The 21,907-nt window shown below is 44.8% G+C and overlaps 1 protein-coding gene across 1 annotated transcript in view; it reads right to left on the reverse strand.

The window, feature by feature from the left end:
- Positions 1-7,275, reverse strand: part of MYO5B (myosin VB) — a 364,799-nt gene extending 357,524 nt beyond the window's left edge. Inside the window, exon 1 of the mRNA XM_067545400.1 lies at positions 7,013-7,275. Within this exon, the coding sequence (XP_067401501.1) occupies positions 7,013-7,039 (27 nt within the window). The 5' untranslated portion in view covers positions 7,040-7,275. The remainder of the gene's footprint in view (positions 1-7,012) is intronic.
- Between the last annotated feature and the right edge of the window lie 14,632 nt (positions 7,276-21,907).

The raw sequence follows: 21,907 nt of genomic DNA on the forward strand, positions 1-21,907 counted from the left end.
TCCTGAACTCCTTAATCCAGCCAATTCAATAGGCCAAGTATTGCCCGATAAGTAGCGTAGGACAAAGCATCATAGGAGGCTTTCACTACCTGGTATTATGATCCATAACTCCAATCCCTACTGTAACACTTGGATTAAGATGTTTTTGTGCGACTGCGGGGTCAGTAGCTGGCCTCATTCCTTTTGTGGGTTAAAGGGAGGCATCAGATAGGAGACTTTTCAATAGTGAGTCATAAGAACAACTTCCCGTTAAAAATAGCTTAGGATGGGTCCACCAATAAAACAGGTTTGGGCTCCATTATATACCCACTGAATCTGAATTACTGGATTTTCTTCTTTCATGTTACAGATGGACCTAAGATACAAAGTTCAGATTCAGAACAGAACTTCCTCAACAAACATCTAGGGCTGGGGTTCACACCCATCTCTATCTGATATACAAGGTTGTCTTGCACATCAAGAACCTTGATGTGCATATTTGGAGCCCAATTTATTCCAGTATCAATCAGTGCAACTACAAAGTTAACTGTGACAACGGAATCAGGCCCTTGGTTTTTCTACTGGTGAATCTTTATAAACTCAGAGATGCTTATTTAAAAAAACATTTGTGCTTAGACAATTATTTGTAGGGTGTATCCATTAGAACTAAGTCAGTAGAGTAGTTACCAGTTCTGAATTGCTCATTGTCATTAGGATTCTGTAGTTTTATAACAGTTAATAGCACACTGACTTTTACTACAAACCCAATCACTTCAGAAAGGCCCCATTAAACCAGAGAAGTGATTTCCCCATGTCAGTGCCATCATCAGCATCTTTAACAGGATAATAGTAATTTATTAGCAACATTATAGAAGACCTCTTAACCCATTTTACATTAGTTCAGAAGCCTAAAACTTGATTGTTATTTAGGACTTCATCTCCAATCAGAGATACAGGCACTTTTAAAAGGAAAAATGTTAGTTTTCTAAAAAGTCAATGACGACATTATCTCACGGCCAGGTCTTTTACATGTGATAAAGCTATTTGTACATTAGGCTTACTGTCCTCTACTGTCAGGGAACTTGCTATTATTCTTTTTTGGTCTGTTCAAGCTGTCAAGTCATGCCTTCAGGCTCCAGTAACTGCACTTTTGTGCACTTCTTACAATAATCAAAACATTCAAGAAAAATAAATTGTGTTTTTCGTTGGACTTTTCACACTTGACATGTGGAATAAGCAACCCAACAGGTCTTTCACAGCTCTTGGGACTCGATTCTGATAATCCTTACTCCCACAAGTTAGACATGATCGCACAAACAATGCAACAGTCCAAGGAAATGCATAAAATTCACAGGATTGGCCCTTACAGTTCATGATTCCTCCTGGATCCACTTAATGTCGACAGCCAAAAAAGCTCTCTCTGAAGTATGGTCCAACATGCCTCCATAACCTTGAAACAATATAGCAACACTGCACGGAATTAGTCTGCACAACTAATTCTTGAAAAATCACTACTCAAGAGCCTGCAAGACGTTAAGAACTATGCATGAGCAAGACAACTGGAATAGTTTCCTTAAAAGAATTAGTTCCAGTCTTGTGAGTGCTGAACCACCACCCTGACAATGATCCAAGCAAAATCTTAAAAATCCAATTGTTGAAAATGCCAGCACCTTTATACCTTTCCAGCAAACGTTATTTGTAGGCCAGCTACATGCAGCTTTTCACGTGCCCACATCCGACAATATTTAGAGAATTCCCCAACTCTTTACTCATTGAAATATTATTATTGTTTATTAAGCACCATAAACATCACAGCACAGAGACAGGGTTCTCTGCATGAAAGCAAGTAATCAATATTCATAACACACAATCAGCACCTTTCCTCGTTTAAAAAAAATTACAAAGTTTATGTTCACCTCTTAAAAAGGATAGAAATACCTATGTTCCTGAGAGGTGCACAGCACATAAAACATTCAAGTGCATCTCAGCTCATCTCTCCATCAGGCCCTTTGAAAACATCTGGCGAGGAAAAGGAATTCCTGACACATCCCTTCAAACATGGAAGAGTATTTTCACTCTAGGGAAGGACTTCTCGAAGCTCTTCTTCAGGACTCTGACTTCTTCAAAGCAGGGGCTGTAGCTTCATACCACACCTAGCTATGCGGAGCCCCGATCCCAACTGTACACTTTGGGCACTACCACACAGCAAATATTAGTAAGTATTTCCTATTTAAAATGGGAAGCAAATGTATACAACAAGCACAAAACATCCAGGAGAAATAAAGATCTGGATTGCTGCCAATTACGTCTTTGCTCAGCAGCACTATCCTTCTGAGAACTCCAGACACTTCATTACACTGATTCTTTCACCCATCAAGCCCATATCACTAATGAAACATGAGCCGGAAAAAGTCCTCATTATTTTCCCTGTATTCCTTTTGCTGCAATATGCTCTGTCATGACAATTAGCTGACAAACAATGTTTGTTGTTCTGATGTTGTTCCTACACCGAGTCACTACTTTTTTCAAAAGCAAAGAACTATATAAAAACTTTGCACACATTATAGATCAGCATGTATCACAACTGTAGTTAACAGTCAGCTTTTCTAGCCTGACAATGAACGCAGTTTTACAGTCCTCACTAGGAGGAAAATTTTATTGATCTTCATCTAGCAAACATTAGTTTACTTCTCTCCTCTCCTATCATACATATAGGATAATGAGATTTATTTACGGCCAGATTCTGCCACCGATACTAAGGCTGAATAGTATCTCTCCAGTAGGTGCACTGTAATCAACAGGACTAAGGTGCAAAGACTTAAATCAAGGAATAAAGTGCAAAGCGGCAGAATCTGGCTATTAACTAGTCTAGCGTTTATTACATCTTGTTTAGTTAGCTACTCCCCTCAGTAATTCTAATAGTTTAAATAGTTGGAGCAGCAGACATTTTCCCATCAAGTGATTGCATGTGAGGAAATAATCCTGCAAAAGATGGAACAATTAATTGTTTATGTACCTATTTTCTTTTTGCACAATGGGCCCATAGTATACAGAGTGAACAGCAATCAGCTTTCTGCATAACCAGGTGCTTTTAATCCAACTGTACAGTAGATGTTAGATATCTGTCAGCATCTAGGCATGATAGTCTCAACACCACATATAGGAATGTCACTTAGAAGTTATTTTCCTTTCATTGCAAAGTAAGAATTAGAGGTGAGTTTCAATAATACTGCTAATGAATTTTCTTGCATAGGCCTTAAGTATCAGAAAACAAAATGCCTGTTAGAAATACTTAAGTTGCCTCTAACAGATCATTAAATGATAGATTTTAGGAATATCAGGATCTAGAAAACTATTTTGGCTCATATTTTTAAACAATTACTGTACCGTTAGCATGTTTAGTACGTTTAATGCAGAATTTCTATTTAAAAAAGACATAGTTGCAATCTCAGCAAGATAGACAGTGTTTGTACTATATATTCATCCACCGACAAAGAAGTCAACTGTATGAATCTCAGACAAGACAACAAAAACCATATTTGGTTAACAAATTAGATAAAGACTTTCACAGGTGATCATCACGCAGACTATAAGACTACAGTACAGTGCATCAAACCCAGGTCCAATGTTACCTGTAAAGAAAGCGTGGAATTCACCCCAGTACAGAAAGTCCATGCAAGGCCCTCTATATCACATCCTCATTTATTCCTTTAGGCCAAGATATAGCCCAAAGTGCAGTGCTAGCAAAAGGCTTATGCACCACTTATCTTAAGCAGAAGGTCAATTACGCAGTAATTCTTGTACCCACCCTGTGCTCAGCCATAGTGAGCATGTTGGTGTAACAAGCAATTGGTAGACTGTGGAATCACAGTACTTTGCATAAATAACTTGCTAACCCTTGCAATTCAAGTGATTTAGTTAAAAATGTAAATGGATGGCTCTCCTAAAGAAAGAAGTTTGGCATACGGTAAAAAAATGTAAATAGCTGAAAAAGGGTAGGACGAGAACAAAAAACCAACAAACTACTCCTATGTATCAGCATATTTACAGTTTTCCAGACTTTCCCTGCAAAACTCTCTCCTAGACCAATGTACTCCAAGAATGTTAAAACGGGGATGCATTTTCCTCTCCAAATATCTCCCATTGCTAGCATGCTAATATTGGCAAGTCTGCTTCAAGAACATAAGAGATCGTCAGAGAGGCAAACTATTTTTATGGGGTAGTCTATCATCTATATGGGAAAATTTGCATAAGGGACAAGAAACTCCATTAGAGCCCATTCACAAAAGTTTCCAGCAAATCATCTTATCTTGGACATCCATCAAAGGTCAGAACCATCCAGGACCTTCTACTTTTTCCTAGTCCCCAGACATATTTCAGTCCCTATAACACTCCCTGCTGGCTGCAACCCTAACCCTGTCTCAGAAGGGAATAGAAGAATGGGCAGGGAAAGTTTACATAGTGAAGGAACAAAACAAGATCATGCTGATTGGGTCATACACTTCCCTTGGGTAATACCTGCAGGTTTCTGGGAAGGGACAGCATGGGTAGGGAGTGGCCATCTCCCTAGTCCTGTTCCTCCTGACTCAGAGTCCAACCCTGCAGCCCATCTATAAAGATAGAGGAACTTCACTGGAATCAGGGAGGGAGAATGTCATAGACCCAGCACTCCCCTGGGCTTGCAGAAGAGATGACTCCTCTGCTTGCACAAGTGAAAAAGTATCCAGTCAAATAGGTTGTTTTAAGCCCACTAGAACACCATCTCTGAGGGTGAATATATTCCTGTTTACATCTCTCCTTGAGCAGCTAGCAAATAAACATTAAGAAAACGACAACCAAACAGCAATGTCTGCAAAAACTTCCCCTTTACACTTCCTTCCCCCACATCACAGTGCATCTACTATGTTCAGTGTTGGCTCTCACACAGAGTTTATATAGGATAGATACGTATCAATATTGATACTGGCTGTGAAACCGATAGACAACCACTCACTCCAAAACGTACTTTTTTTTTTTTTTTAAAGGCAGGATTTGTTAACTTTCTTTCTTTTTAATAGAATTTGCACCATATACTATAGGGTTAACAGCAGCATTCAATGGATTTTAATAATATTACTTTATGTTGTTCAGCCTAGTTTTACCATTTCTAGAATTTATAAATGGGGGGGGGGTGTTTTTTCATTTTGCTTAGAGGTTGTTAATGAAACCTGTTGGGTATACAAGCCATAAAATTTCTATGTTACTACTAATGCTGATATACACCAAAGCTAAAGTGTTTTGCTCATGTCTGGTCTCATGAGAGACATCTTATTTCTGAGTATCCCATGGAGGGCATACAACAATTCATGTACAATTTCACTCCAAGAGGCAGCACAGACAATATAAGGCTAAAGATCTGAACTAGACAACATCATTAAGCTGTCACCACTTTTGTTCGTTTTATATTGACAAGGTTTCTTTAAAAAAGAAATTTGATTTTTAAAAAACCTTATGTGGGTGCCTGATGCAATAAAAACAAAATGGGAATGATGGATCTCTCCCCGCCTGATCTGTGCTACAGGAAAGGAGGATACCAGCTAGTTTTTTGAAAATTATGAGAATTTTCAAAAGTCCCTGACTTGGTTCCTCACTCCAAAATGCCACCTAAGGCTCTTCCTTGTGGTTGTTTCAGTGAGACTCTGTCCTTCCCCCAGTGCAAACAATAGTTAGCCTGCTACAGGTTTCCCAGGCAGACTCACTGACACACACACACACCCCCACCTGTACAGTAAGGAACGCCCTCTGTGCCAGGCAAGGGACTGTCCACATTTCCTACACGATCCAACAATCCGAGGAGAGGAGCATGGCCCAGCCTGCTTCACTCAGCCAGCCGAAGAAGGCACAGGGGCATTTTTTGCTTTAGAGCCAGCAAAGCAAATAGCCAGCACATTCCATTAAAAGGCTGTCACCAACACATCCATACTGTCTGCCACTGTTTGGAAAGTGTCACCAGTCCCTAACTTTTGATGTGCCAACTGCAGCAACAACTCTGAAATTTCCGTTTCTCTGTACACCTGTTCCAGGCTCTTCCCCCTCCTCCTGCTGACAAGCCCAACCTTTCTTAGCTACACAATCCTACCAAATTCAGCAGCAACCTACTAGCCTTTTCCATCTAAACTTCTCCTACCTCCTTCCAACCCCTCCCCCACATATTAGAAATCACCTGTCAGATCATAAATTCACACCCCACTTTATAGAAAAAATGACTGATTCATGGCAACTTGGCTTTTATGCAGATTAATACTCCCAGCCACTCAATAACTTGCAGCTGCGTCCCCTGACAAAAATCATCAGCCTTTTAGAGGAAATAAATTGCCAGCCATACACAGTGTCACCATGATGGTCCTGCAGCTATGGCCTGGAGGGGACATCGGAGAACACAAGGGAAGAAGAAGGGACAGCAAAGAGAGGGCTAGCCAGGCAGTGCACGGAGAGATGACCCTGCAGAATGAGGGGAAGAGCTGCAGGGGTCTTGTTTTGTGTCGAGAGGGGCAATAAAGTGGATGAGTCGGTGGAAATGGCAGGGTGGGTATTACAGGCTGGGGGCAATGGTACAGCACACGGGGAGGAAGGACCTGTCCTGCAGACAGTGCGCGTGAAGGAGGTGGCCCTGCCGCAGAGAAGGAGCAGGGGCAGGTTTCTCTAGGGGGGTTGCACGGCGGGGGGCAGCCCAGGGGGAAGGTCAACAACGCAGGGGCCGGGAGCTGGGCGCACCACGTTAGCCTGGCACCAGGCAGCAGCGCCAGGGGGAGGCCGAGAGGGCCGGTGGCAGCGGCGGAGAGGCAGGCAGGTGCGGGGCCGCTGCCCTCTCGTCTCATGGGCGCGAAACTTCGGACCACCTTTCAAACACGGCCCCCCCTCCCCAGGGAAGGCAGAAAACCAACCCCCCGCTCCAAGGCGCCGCGAGCCGCCCCAAAGCGCGCACGGGCGGCGGGGCCGGAGGGTCCCCGGGGGAAGTTCCAGCCCAGGACTCGCCCCGCCCCGCCCTGCTCACCTTGGTGTAGAGCTCGGACACCGACATGTCCTCGGCGGGGCGCGGCCGGGGATGGAGAGCGCGGGGAGGCGGGAGGGCTCAGCCCCCCGGGGCGCCCACCCCAGCCGCGCAGCTGCTGGAGCCGAGGGTCCCGGCTCACACGGGACCGGGCGACATGGCTCCCGGCCACGGGCAACCCGAGAGCGTCCGCCTCGCTCCGCCGGCCGGACACGACCTTTGCACCCAACCCCGGGCGGCTGAAGTTATTTATCAATCAGAGGAGGCGGCTGGCAGGACGGAAACGGCAGGTCCAGCTCCAGCTCCAGCCCCGCCTCGCGCGCCGCTCCCAGCGCAGGTATGGGGAGGTGCGCGCAGCCCGCAGCCTGCCGGCCCGGCTCGGCCAGCCGCGCGCCCAGCTCCGCTCCGCTCCGCTCCCTCTTCGCAGCAGGTGCCGCCGCGGCTGGAGCCGGGCTGGGATCAGCTGCGGCGCCCACCGCTCTGTCCTGGGCGCGCGCTCTCCGCGCAGGGCAGCCACCGAGGCAGGGGCCGCCCCCTGCTGGCCGTAGCACAGCCCCCTCTTCCCTCCCTAGAGGGCAGGGAGCCCCGCCCAGGCACAGGCACTCACGGCCCTGCGATGTGTGGCAGTCCCCTCCTATCTCCATCGATCCTCCCGAGGGAGGCAGCGATGCGGGGAAGTGGCTTGAAATAATGGGCGGGGGGGAGGTTCGTTTCTTTGCCACGTGAAGAGTTTTCCATCATTCCCCCCCGGTTCGCGGGTCGAGGGGAGGTTTTGGTGGAGGAGGTTCAAGTGGGAGAGGTTGGAAGGAGCTTCCCTCGCCTTCAGCAGGGACTGTCCCAGCCCAACTCTGCCCACTGCTGACAGGGGCCTGCCAAGTCCTACCTGGCCGCTCAGCCAGGCTGTGTGTGGGGGGGCTTGGTGGTTGGGGAGGAGATGGGGTTGTAGGTCCGGTGAATGTTCCTGGGAAGGGTTTTCGTTTGTTTGTTTTTTCGTTCAGGTTTGGGTTTTTCCCATATCATGCAGCGGCATGGTAAATAGCTGGAAATGGACAGATTTCCTGCCTGGTCTAGCAAATCTTGCAAAGTTGTGCTAAACAATCTCTGCCTAGAGTGGCTTTTACCACTGCTTCCAAAGTCTAGTTCAGGAGACAAAAAGCCTGATCCTGTTCTCTCTTACATGGGTGTAAACAAACCAGGATTAACTCCACTAAAATCAGTCCTCTCTCACAATAGCTTTATGCTATTGTAGCATCAATCAGGGGCCTGCTCTTTGGAAGGCACCAAATTACATGAAATGGCATGTTGTTTTCAAAACATTTCCTGTGTGGGAAGGATGATACCTGCCAGGTGTCCTCTAAATGAACTTTATACCCCCAACCGCCCCCACAAATTATTCAGTTGAATGATACTGATGTCAGTTTTTTATAGTAATAAACAGGGAAGTAATGTAGATAGCTAGCTAACTAGCTACCTATTTATAGCACAGTCTTTATCTTGGTAAATTTGTATTTAAAATGAGTGTTCCTCTGCTGGGTCCAATAAGGTGTATTTTGAGGGCTCTAGTATCATTCTCTTCTATTTTCTCCTTCTATCTTATTTGGAATTTCCTTTGTTTTCCCCTGATCACCAACAATTCTAAAAGCAATATAGGCCCACTGACAACTGCCTCTTGGCTTCTATATTGAGCCAGTGCTTTTAGGGAAAATTACTTTCCTATCATTCTCTTTCTTGAAATTACAAGTAAGTAATAAAAGTCATTGCCTGGAAATCTCCTTATTTGAAGACACCCTCTCACATAGTTCTTACTCTTGGGTTTCATGCTTCTACCACAAGACATGGATGACCTCTCCTAGCTCTGCCTCAGAGGGTGAAAAGGCTTAATTATTAGTGGAGTTCTGCCCTCTCTCAAAGTGGGAGCATGAGAGCAGAGACTGAGAACACTGAGATGGCAGTCTCTTTAAAGAAATATTGTAATTCCTCCAATATAGCACACAAATAGTTAAGCAGAAACTGCATGGGGCCTCTGCCCACTCCAGTGTTGCTGGGCAGTGCTCCAGGGTTGATCTCAAGAGGCTCAAGGATGCACCTGTTTTACTCACAGTGGGAGGTGAGAGTAAAAGAAAGTGGGCCTTCCTTATTCTGGAAGGTGAATGTCAACAGCAGTGCTGGTGTCAGCCTTCAGATGGCATCCTAAAGGGAATGGAAGGTACTGTAAAACGAGAGAGGCTCTCAATGAAAATGCAAAGATCTTCCACCCTCCTCCCTCATGAGAGGCCTGACTGGCATTATCTTAGGGAGTATGGTCTAGTGGTTAAAAGCAGACTAGGACTGAGAAGATTTCGGTGTGCATCCCAGCTCTCCTATTGACTCACTATGTGACCTTAATAATACCTGACTTTTATCTACCACTTCTCATCAGTAGATCTCAAAGCACTTTACATGAGAGATCAGTATCATTACCCCCCTGTAACAGGGGAAACTGAGGTGCAGAGCAGGGATGTAACTTGCCCAAGGTCACCCAGCAGAGACAAGAAGAGAACCCACATCTTCCAAGTCTCAGTTCAGCACTCTATCAATGAGGCCACAGACAAGTAACTGTTTTTCTGTGCCTCAGTTTCCCCACCTGTAAAATACAGATACCTTTGTAAAGTGCTTTGAGTTCCTCAAATGACAGGCACTAGTGAAATGCAACTATTAGAATTTACTATTATTTCCTCAGGAAGGGAGCATAGGCTACTGGATGAACAAAAATACCAGGAGTCAAGAGTTTGTGGTGCTGCTGCCCATTCGTCCACTGACTTGCTGGGTGACCCAGTACAAGTGACTTAGCGTTTCTATGCTTCAATTTCTTCCTCTGTAGAATGGGAATAATAAATTGCACCTTGCAGGAGTGTTGTAAGGCTTAATTAATGGGTGTCAAATGTTTTGAGATCATGGAAAGGAAGATGCTATAGCAAGTGCAAAGTATTAATTATTATTATTTATTTTCATTTCAGGAACTTTGCAAGTAGGGCAAAGAATGTGCTTATCGGGGCTTGTGCTTCCACCACAGTTGTTTACTCCTTCACTAACTGCAGGGAATTTTCTTTACATCACTGTAGATTATGTGGTTTGCTGCATTTCCACAGCATATTGTGCCTTAAATTAATCCAGTATTGACAATATCTCACCACAGTGAACATTGTAGTTTACTGTCTTCTCCTTTAGCTCCTCATCCCTTGATGCAATGTAAATTCCTTTCTTTTCCTTAGCATCAACACAGCATCCCGTTCTTTAATCCTGCCCTTCACACAATTGCTGCATCTCAGTGGTATGTGGAGAGCCTTCACAGCATGTCTTGATATTTCAGCAAGGGTGACAACTGGGAAGGGGCAGAGTTCAGCTGGGTAATGGGGGGGACAAATGGTGACTCCACCACCACATCACCCTGGTGTTATGCCCTGGATCAGTCTAAATAAAAGAGCAGGTGCTAGGCTAGCTCCTTGTTGCACAGGCTCCAATATAGGCAGCTGGCAGTGGGAAAGGGTGGGAAATAGCAGGAAAATGTCATCCTCAGAGAGCTAAATTCAAAGCTTTTTTCCCCACTGAACTGAGAAGTTGGTGGCTGGCTAATAAACTGAGAGCACAATATCGTTGCTGTGAATAAAGTAATACGGGAACTGCCCATCTGAAATGCATTCCATCTGGAGCTTTTCTGTGCCCTCTTCTGGGCTGCCTCAGTGTCTGCAGCTCTCTTTATTTGGTTGCACCTTTTGAAAGAGATGTGGTGGTGGATGGTGCTCCTTTGTCCTTCAGCCTTTTGTATTATCCCACAGGCCTCAGCTGTGGGGAGAACTGGCCGCATACCAAGGCGAAGCGTGTTTTGGGAACTATGAATTTACATGCCAAATAAAGGACCTGCAACACCACACCTCTGGCTCACAGGGTTAGATTTAGGACCCTAGGGACCAGATCCAACCATCTGGTGCTACTGAGGGCCACAGCACCCTGCAGGATTCATCCCAAGGGACGCAGAGGCTATGTTTCTGAGGGGGCTCTGCCAGCAGGGGTCTGCTTTAGTTCCACCAAGGGGCTCCCTGCAGCCTGAAGCTGAATGTACTACATCACTCCCACTCCCAGTTGCCTTGGCCATGTCCCCTACCTGGCTAGCACCACCTACATTCATGGCTGTGCTAGCTACATGCAGGTTCCCCCTGGTGGAGGAGAGATTGTGGGTACTTTTTGCTTACAGCACATCTCCCCAAAGATGTTCTGCTACCAGGGTCTATGTAGCACTCTTTGTCCTTCAGTCCTTTCTATTATCCCGCAGGTCTCAGCTGCAAAGAGAAGTGGCCACTTAATGAGGCAAAACGAGTTTTGGGAACTATGAATTTACATTCAGCTAATTAAGCTGCAGTGTTCTTCCTTCCAAATAAGGGACCCTCAGAACCACACCTCTGACTCATAGGGTAGGATTTAAGATCGAAGAGACCAGATCCAACCATCCAGTGCTACTGAGAGCTGTGGCCCATTATTATAGCCTGAGCAGAGAGCAGGGTGTTGGGATGTCTGAGTTCTAGACTTTCTGCGCCATTGAAGGCACGACTACATTGGGTTTTTTGACCACTACGCTAATGTGGCTGCAGCAGTACAGCAAAACCCTGCTGTAAATATATTGCAGCAATGTAGGTAGATGAGCTGCCCCAACCTGGCTTACTCCGGGCATTAAGCCAGGCAATATATTTAACTCATGCCCTGTATTTTTTTTTGTATATAATGCATTTTGAGATTCCCAGAGAAATCCAGACTACCATGCATCATCCTATTTGAAACTCTGCCTTAGATGAATTTGACTAAATTGCAGATGTACTACTACATGCCCTCTCTAATGTAAACCCCAGTTACTTCTGCTCCTTTATTAAATCAAATATGAAAAAGAAATATGAAATACAAGCATAATTAGGAACAAGAATTAAAATGAAGATAAAGAGTGGACAGAGATAATGTCCCAGATGCAAAAAACAGCTAGTCACATGAAATATAGATTTGTGCAATATATAATTTTCAATTGAATTTATTATACGCCTCTAACACTTTCATTAAAAGTGGGGGGAAAAATCAGAGATTTGTCACAAGTGCTGACTTGCAGGCAATTGTTTTCTCTATCTGATCTGGGAAGATAATTTCTTTCCACTCTGGAATCAAACCTTTATGCTTGTTTTGAGGGTGCCTGATGTGAACATAGGGAGTCTAACCCTTAAATAGCATCTGAGGTACCATCTCTTGAACACTGGTGAAGGAAAAAGTAGAGTCATTTTGGGACCACACCTGAGCACCCTCAGCTTCCAATGGAGCCAAGTTAAAAGGTGATCTGCAGCTCAAAACATCAGGCCTTTGGTTTGCTGGTGATAATTACTGTGGCTCAGATCTTCCCCCTTAGCTCTGTGGGGCTTAAGAGGGGGGTTACGCACATACATCTGTCTCCCCCCGCCTGTGCAAAAGGAGGCTCAGCTGCCTGCATGACACCATCCCCTGTCCTTTAAGCACTACAGAAGGAGCCATATGGTCTGGGCTCCTCACAGGAGTTGGAATGGAAACCAGGCTGGCAAGGAGGAGGGTAGGCCATGGGAGCAGCTGGAATAGATGTTGTTTCCCCTCCAGCTCCCACGCAAGATAATACGGCCCATTGTTGTGTTATCTGTTCCACAGAGCCCCGTCCTATGGGTAGCAGGGGCAGCCACAGCAGGGGCAATCATTGGTATCACAGCATCAATACAGGGAGCTGTGGGAAGATGTCAGGGGCCAGAGACACAGAGCCTTTCTTGCATCAATCTGGTTTCCAGCAGTTCCCCCTGAATCTACTAGATTTGGGACCAGGCCTTTTTCTGCAGGGAACCAACCCTCTCCTAAAGTGGAATAGTGTGAGAAGATCTCACCTTTGTGGCTTGGAAGTAATAACTAGGGACCCATGTGTTCCATGACTCTGTGGAAGTGACAACAGAATCCACCCCTGGCATGGAACCACACTCCATAATCTAAATTTTCATTTTTATAAAATTCCCTTTTTACCTCATATGCCTCTGCAGAAAACCTTGGAGTTGTGACCCGGCTGGAAGTGAGGCAGTGGTGTCATCCTTTATTTTCAGTTTCAGGTGGTGTTTTTATTAGATCACTATTCTTACTGCATGTGCCTTATTTTTATTGTTGTAGCACACTGTCGGTTCTTTTGCAGACAAGGAATTTTATAAATAAAGTGCTTATTGTTCTACAGAACTCATTTCTTTCACCCATTGCCAACATGCAGGCCCTCTTAGGTTGACCAGCACTGCACTTTACTAAAAGTGGGGGTGTTCATAGTGGCATGCCCTGTTTACCAATCAAGCTGCTGCATTCTGCCCTGGCTGGTCTTTGTTTCCCAACAGTGTTAAGGGACAGCTGCAAGTATGAGTGCATTACACTAGTCCAGTCTTGAGGTGACAGGGACATTAAAGTGTGGTGAGCAAGTCCACATTAGAAGGAAACTGTTGCACTGCTTTAGCTGGATGAATAAAGCTGCCTTGGCTAGTACTGACAGGCTTTGTGGTGTCTTGAAAACTGTGTTCAAATTATAAACTATCACTTTAAATTCTCAGGGGGTTTCCTGATCCTGCTTGCATGCCTGGGGGACTCTGTAGGGAAGAGTGTGTTTTGGGATTGTCAGCACGCAGTCTGCCAAGAGCCAGCCTAGAGCGAGGTGGGGTGAGTTGTGCCTTGCTGCCTTGGAGAGCAGCCTGCTTTCTCTCTCTCTCTCTCCGTTGGTTATTTTGTGTTAAGATTCTGGATTTTAAGAAATAAAAGTGGTGTTACATTGCAACCTTCCAGAAAGAGTATTATGTTTTATCTGTGTGTGTGTGTGTGTGTGTGCGCCATGAACCTGATGTCTATGAGCAAAGCTAGCGAAGTGCGGCAGCCGCCTTGATAAGTGGAGCATCACGTCACCAGCCTAGTCAATCAGTGCTTCATAATCTACACTAGCTGCCTGGGGAGCTCCAGGGGGTGTTTAAATTGCTGACAGTGGCCTTTAAAGTCCTAAATGAGCTGAGTCCTGCCTACTTGAGAGAAAGCCTCTTTTGTTGCACCATCCTGCTTCAGTGGGGGTTACTCAGTCAAGACCCTCCCCCTTGGTAAAAATGAGAGCATGCTCCCGGAGGGCCCCTCACCTGTTCCAAAATAGCCCAGCTCTGTTGACCTTCAGAGGATGGCGCAAGGCTCAGTTTTTCACAGGAGCTTCTGGCGAAGGCAATGCTGTCTGAGGAGGGGGGTATTGATGTCTTGATTGGATGTGTGCTCTGTGACTGACTTGGGCAGTTATACATTGTTGGGTTACTGCAGCTGTCTTGTGCCTGTGTAGGTGTGCCTTTAACAGGCTGTCAGAGTTTGGTTCTATGACTCTACAGAAATAGATTTTCAAAATCACTGAACTGCCCGGTTGCTGTATTAGCAAGGTAAGCTACACCTTTTATACCACCACCCTGCCCACCTTTAAAACATTGACCGCAGTGTCTAGAGTGGCCTGATATGCAAAGTAAAGTCAATGTAACAAAGCGCAACCTGCACAGCCATATTGCGTATATCAGTAGCTGCTTGAATTCTAAACATGCACCGTGCCCAGCACTGGATTAAGTCACTGGTAGAGTGAAAGCAATAGCAGTAGCAATACGCAGGTTGTGTACTGTTTGGTAACATTCCCATTGTCTTCACTGCGGGCAGAGTTAAGTCTGCATCTGTTACTTTACAAAGAGACACTTACGCACTATGCAAAAACATGAATCCAAAGCATGTCGAGACCAAAGAGCCTGACCTGGCACCTTGAGATGAATAGCAGCAGCTGATGAATGTACACCAGAAACCTTTCTGGTTTTTTGTCAGGATTGGTGGGTAGTAAGTTAAGGTATATTAAGAATCTGACGTGAACATCAAAGTTAATGTTAGGATCTGTCCCATTCCCCGCACCTCTCACACACATGCACTGGTTGTGGCTGTGTTCTAATTCTTGATCAGGACTTTGGGAAAATCAAAGAAGGATCCTGAAGAATCCATCAAGGATACTTCATTGGGCCCAGGGCAAGCTTTAGAAAGTCTCTAGGGAGTTAGATAGCATGGCTGTGTAGACAGGTTTAGCAAGGGTGATAGATATCGAATCTTTGTGATTTAATTCAAGAAGCTCTCACTAACCTATGTGTATAGAGGTGTTTTACCTCCCGTACATGCTGTTTGGAATTAAACTCTGCATATATATATATGCCAAAGTGTGTGCAAAATGGGGGCCGCAAAAGCAGGGCCTATAAAACTAGAAGAGGGCATAGTGCTTTACAAAGGAGTTAAGATTGAGTCCATGTCCTGAAGATCCTACAGTATGATCTAAGTACAGTTCGGAATGTGAACACAGGTTTGCTCCCAAAACTTGAGCCAAATCCTTGCAGAGGTTCAAACTAGATTAATTTCCTCTAGCTATTTCACAGCTATAAGCTCTGCCTGCTTCCAGTTTTATACCTTTGACTATTTTCTTCCTGGGATAACAAATTCAACTTGAGCAGCTTTCTCTATATAGGAGCATAATAAAAAAGTGAGAATTAAACAAAGGTTGTTTTAGTTATTCCTTCTGGGTCTTACATGACTGCATTGATGCCACCTCTGCTGATGTTTCTGACATTCTGTTGGAAAACTTGCAGCACAAGTTCCTATCATGACTCAACACCCTGAGTTTTAGCATCACATCTAATTTAGGGATTATGAATTTATGAACACCCATGACTGAACTCCTCCCCAGACTTTTAGGAGTTTGGAAGTCATGCCACATGTCACCGGCAACTTTTAGGAAAAGTTTTTTTACTAGGAGGGTGGTGAAGCATTGGAATGGAAGTCATAGCTGAGGTTAGTCCCTTTGAGCAGGGGTTGGACTAGATGATGTCTAATATTCTATGATTCTATGATTCTATGAATAGGATTTCGAGTCAGAAATTTGGATTTGCTCTCCTACATCTAGGATATGTCCTGTGACCTGAAAGAGTCAGAATGTCACACCTCCTCATCCAGCAGGAGAAGCTTGTGTCATGTATCATTAGAATAGATTTCTCCTAGACTTGCTATAATGTCTTGGGTTTGATCCTATGGCTGTGACATAATAGACTGGTCTTTGTTAAATTGCCCATTACTCCAACATTTTGGAACTTCCACTAGTGTTAAAATAATCAATGATTGTCTCAAGAAGATACCTCAGAGTTTCAGCAGGAAACTACCATCTCAGGTGATCTCCTTGGGGCCTATACATCTGAGATTGGATGACACGCAACGCCCCACCCCCGCTTCTTCTTTGCAGGAAAATGGCTGCAATGTAGGCTAACCCATGTAAGCATTTGCAGAGTTTCTTCTTGGTCTTTCAAGGGGTGCAGCGTTTCCCTACGTGGTGGGGAGGAATTACAGCATCCTCCCAAATGGACCTCTCTCTAAAACCCACATGGGTCTCTGGAGCTCCATGGAGGCCAGAATCATCTGTATTGGGTCCTTATAGCTCCACACATCCTCTCAATTCCCCTCACTTTTCTTCTTCAAGGGCTCCCAACTGGCTGCTGCCCTGGTACTTCCTCACAGACTTTCCATAACATGATAAGGAAACCCAAGTAAACCAGTGTATTATCACTAGAGCCCTGCAAATCCCTGGATATCCACGGACCATTTTTTGCGGATCATGGATCAAATGCGGATGGTCATGGAGGTCACCAATTCCATGACTTTCCAGGATCCCTGTGAGTTCTGGAGCAGGGCTAGAACAGTTGTCAGGCCTGGACCCCCACCTAACAGCTGATTGGGTGGCAGATCCCAGGACCTCCACGTCCTGGGACCGCCGTGGAGCAGCAGATGGGCGGGTGGCCCCAAGTCCACTGTGGCCAGGCAGAACAGCTGATTAGCAGTGGGGGGGCTGGCTTCCAAACAGCTGATTGGCATCATGGGGCTGCTGCTGCTGAGGGTGACGGTATGGATGCAGAGAGAGATAAAATCCAGAGTGTGGATTGCGGGTCCCATATAAATTTATTCTGGCGGATGCAGATCCACATTTTTCTATCTGCGCAGGGCTCTAATCATCACCATTAACTGATAAAAGACCACTGTTGGGGGAGGAGGGGGTTAGGCTGGGCTTGCCCATGATGGAAGGAAGGAAAAAGACCTTAGCTTGCTTGCTCCCTCCTCCTTCGTTCCCTTAGATCTGTGGTGTTTTCATCCCTTGTCTGCAGAGCTGGAGGGGATGACATGGCCCAAAGACAGGTGGGGATTTGCTTCCATCTCATTTTAGTGGCCCACACCTCTTATCCAGCGGACCAGAAGGTTATATTCAGACCCAGAGCCACAGCAACCATCACACTGGTCAACAAAACACAGACACTGAGAGGAGGACCATGTAGCAAACCTCACTGTCCCAGAGCACCCACTCATAACATAGTGGGGTATTGCAGCAGCTTTGCCTCAGTTTCCCCTTGGTCTTCCATAATTCCATCCAGCCACCAATGCTTTCTAGGCTGCTTCCAGCTAAGTCACACTTAGTCCCACCCCTTCTACAATACAAAGTCCAGAGGCCTTACACTTAGGCCTATAAATGCTTCTTCCTTCTCTAAATCAGGGCACATTACATACCTGCTTCCCCTTGACTCAGGGGTCCTCTCCAGACCCCTCACTATGTTCTGTGAACAGACTTCTTCACTCCCTGCTTTCCTCCAGCAGTCCACAAAAGACCTAGGCAAATTCTGGCCCTCTCACCGGCCTCTGCCCTAGGTTCATCCAGTTTCCTGCCCCAGGTTCTTGCCAAATGAGACCTTACGGCTGTTTTTCCTCATGCCTTCCAGTAGAGAGACTCCCTGCTCTCCTCTGGATCTTTTCCTTAGCTAGTCCTCTAGAAAGGGCTCTAGCCCTCTGGAAGAAACAGTCAGTCTATACACTTGCCCAGGCACCCCTTATTGCTGGGCTTTCTTCCCTATAAATCCCAAACCCCGCCTAGGTGTGGCAGGGTGGGACTACCTGAATAGGGTTGGCTTAAAGAGCAGGCCACTCTGTCACAGAGGGAAAAATAACCAAACTCACTAAGATTTGTGCAGCTACTTTCTCAGCCGATCCTCACCTTCAGCGCTTTAAACCCTTTCTTGGGTTTTGATATAAAATTCCATCCATCAAAATAAAACCAATACACAAAATTCAAACACAATTCGAACCAGATGGAAAACACACAGCGAGGTCTTCAACAATCCATCACCATCAGTGCTGTCAGGGGGAAAACAGGAAAAAAATCCCAGCTGCACCGTTTCTCCCTTTCATACTGAAAATTCTGGTGTTCTACAGTGAGGACCCCAACAGCTGTCAATTGTTACTGCTGTGCATGGGGATATGGATGAGCAAGCTGACAGCAGTGGCCTTTCAGCTGCACAGGCCTGTGAGTTTAACTGGCTGCCGCCCAGGATGTTTTGAGTGGGTTTCATTTCAAAGACCATCCTTTGGACTAGAATTTCCTGTCATGCTGGAATATTTGCCTACATGGCCAACTGCCACTCAGCACTACAAACAAAATGCTGAACACAATAGCAGCAGGGGCTCAGCAAGGGTCATCTGCCACTGACTGAATCACTGATCTAGTCAGTGATCTGATTCACAATGCAGGGTTTTTTTGGCAGGCAGTTAAACAAAGATGCTCTTTTCTGTAAATAAAACTAATTCTGTTCAACAGTATTGGCATATTTAGTTGGGACTTTTATATGCTCAGTTTTGCTAAACAATAAACTTCTTTAATGTGTTAAATTCAAATGCAGCCTTTATCCTTTGCTTTATCAAAGGATTTCCTGTAATATACACTTTCGCCTTATCTCATGGGCATAAAGACTAGAACTAGGGCTCTCTGCTGCCTTCTCTAAAATATCTATTTCTATTCCTGTTAAAGTCAATAGACCTTTTTTCCCCTCCTTTACTGCAATAGGAGCAGGAGCTGGCTTTTCTGTTTTCCATTAGTTGTACAAATATTTGGAACTACTCCTTGCAGCTCCTACCAGCCGTGTATACATATTTTGGGTCCTTCAGGATGATACCACTGAGCAGAAAGCGAGATTCTGTTCTATTCTCCTAAGATACTGTGCTCATCATCACTATAGTATCTGAGCACCTCACAGTAGTGCATTAAGCATTGCGACTAACATCTCTGTTGTTTGCTCTCTCATCTTCTCCCCAGGGGGGGAGAGGCATATGCAGCGGAGTGTCTTATTTTGATAGGTATTGGTGTTTTGGTTTGTTTTAAATACACATTGCTATGTATTTGTGTTAGAGAAGGCAGAGCAAAGAAATGCACCTTGAAGCGGAAGGAGGTGATAGTCCTTAGTTGCAGTGGGAGTTCTTTCCACTGTGTCAGACCAGCACCCAAGTAAGTTCTGTCTTCTGCACAAGTAAGTGTCACCCTTATTGTAGAGAGTTCTACTATGTCAGATGAGCGTAGTTGTTGACCACAATCTTCATCCCAGAGTTCTATGTGATCTTTTGGATATCCTAGAGCATCTTGAAGATGGGGCCAAGACCTTGAACTTGAGTCAATATTCTATGGGAAAACAGTGTAGAGAGCAGAATTTATCTGACCAGTTCATCTAGTGACTGCATGTAGATGTTGAAAAAGACCAGAGAGAATTGTGTTCCTTGTGGGACTCTACAAGTAAGGAATCTAATTGTGGAAGTGCAGTTTTCCATCACTAATCATTGGGTGCATTCCTCCAGGAAAGACTCAGACAGAACCCTGCCATCTCTCTCAGGTCAGACAGCAATATCTCATGGTCAACAGTGTTGAATGCTGCAGAGAGGTCCAGGAGGATGAGAATGGATGTTTATCTTCTATCCATTGCCAGGAGGAGCTCATTCATCAGTTACACTAAAGCAGTTTCAATTCCATCTCCTGGCTTATTGAGATTGTGCTGGGTTCTATTATATTAGCTTCAATCAGATGAGCTACTTGTTAGCCAATGCATAAATGTTAGGCATAGTATATGCTACATTAATGGGTATTATGTGCATGGTATTAATATAACATACATTATATATATAAATTGTTGGGAAGTTACGTTAATTGAAAGCATTATGCTCTCCCCTCAATTCTGTTCACCCATGTCAAGTATCCCACAACTCTATGCAAAGCTGAAGTCAGCTTTGGCATTAGAAAATAGGAAACTTGTCAAAGCAAAGATACATGAATACTTTGTACCAAGTATAGTTAGGGAGTCCTGTCATGGCTCATCAATGCTTGGAAGGTAGTATTCAGAACAAGATATGAGAAGTACCAAGGACAAAGCTGGGACAAACTAGTGGGTTAAACATCAGTGATGTGTAAAGGTAAAATTCAGTGTTCTGTAACTTGTAAACTCATACTATAAATACTATTAGCTGAAATGTGTATCTTTGAAGCACACGTTCTGTGTTTCCCAAAAGAAGGGTATGTATGTCTCCCTTTAGTATTGTACTGGTTTGTCGTTAGACAATCAATCTGGCTAAGTTCAGTCATTTGGCCTCTTGAACATGTCTGAGAATGAACCATGAGTGTAGTGAAACAACTGGCTACACCTGTTAGTCGGTAGAGTAGCTGAACTTTCACGAACAGGCAGATAAATGAATTTCTGAAAAATCCTAAGGGAGATGTTTCAGCTCCGATGCAGCATAAGGCCATTCTTGGATGCATTTTCAAAAGTAATACATGGAGTTCTCAGTGCACAACTACTATTGACTTTAAGGGAACTTGCATGTTTAAAATGCTATACACCACTTTGATCATTCATTCCACTCAGTGTATGTAAGACACCTACATACAGGTTAGTGAGCGAGTGGAAGAGGAACAGCTCTGTAGGACTTAGACCTTGTCTACACTACTGGTTACTTCAATATAACTTATGTCACTCAGGGGTGTGAATAATCCACACCCCTGAGCGACGTAAATTATCCCAGCCCAAGGTTATATCTACACTACCACTTAAGTCGGCAAAACTTAAGTTGTTCAAGGGTGTGAATAGTCCAGTGACTAAGTTTCAGTGACATGAGGGCCAATGTGGACAGCGCTAGGTTGGCAGGAGAGCTTCTCCTGCTGACATAGCTACCACCGCTCGTTGGGGGTGGATTAATTATGTCAACGAGAGAGCTCTCTCCCGTCGGCATAAAGTGGCACACGAGATCTTACAGCGGGGCAGCTGCATGGGTATAGCTGCGCCAATGTAAGCCTTCTAGTGTAGACATAGCCTAAGTGCTGGTAGAGACAGAGCTATGTTACTGAGAGAGCTTTTCCTGCCAACATAGCTACCACCTCTCGCAGGAGGTGGAATAATTAAGCTGACGGGAGAGCTCTCTTCATCAACATAGAGTGTCCCCACCAGAAGTGCTACAACAGCACAGCTGTGCTGCTATGGCACTTCTAGTGTCACTGTAGCCTTAGAGATCTCCTTAAGAGTCTTATAGTCTTGTGATTCAGACACTGGTATGAGACTTAGGAAATCTAGGAAATTATGTTCCTGGCTCTGCCGCAGACTTCCTGTGTGACATTGGGCAAGTAATTTACCCTCTTTGTGCCTCACTTGCCCATCTGTAAAAAGGATAATAATACTTCCCAACCTCAGAGGAGTGTTGTGATAATCATTAACGTATGTGAGATGTCCAATTATTACAAAAATGAAGGCAATAGAAATGTGTATATTTAAATGCTGCAATACACACACAACAGCTGAAGACTGCATAAACAGTCTTCAAACACCTGCGTTCTAAACGATCCAACTTCCTCTTGGGACTATTGATAATGTGTTCCAAGGAGTGGCTATGCAGTAACACAGGTAGATTACAACTACACTAATTGGTATCAATACTAAATGCTTAGTTTGAAAGAAT

Source organism: Emydura macquarii, unplaced genomic scaffold, assembly GCF_026122565.2.
Source record: "Emydura macquarii macquarii isolate MOO-44397 ecotype Brisbane River unplaced genomic scaffold, CSIRO-AGI_Emac_v2 contig_1045, whole genome shotgun sequence".
NCBI classification, from domain to species: domain Eukaryota; kingdom Metazoa; phylum Chordata; order Testudines; family Chelidae; genus Emydura; species Emydura macquarii.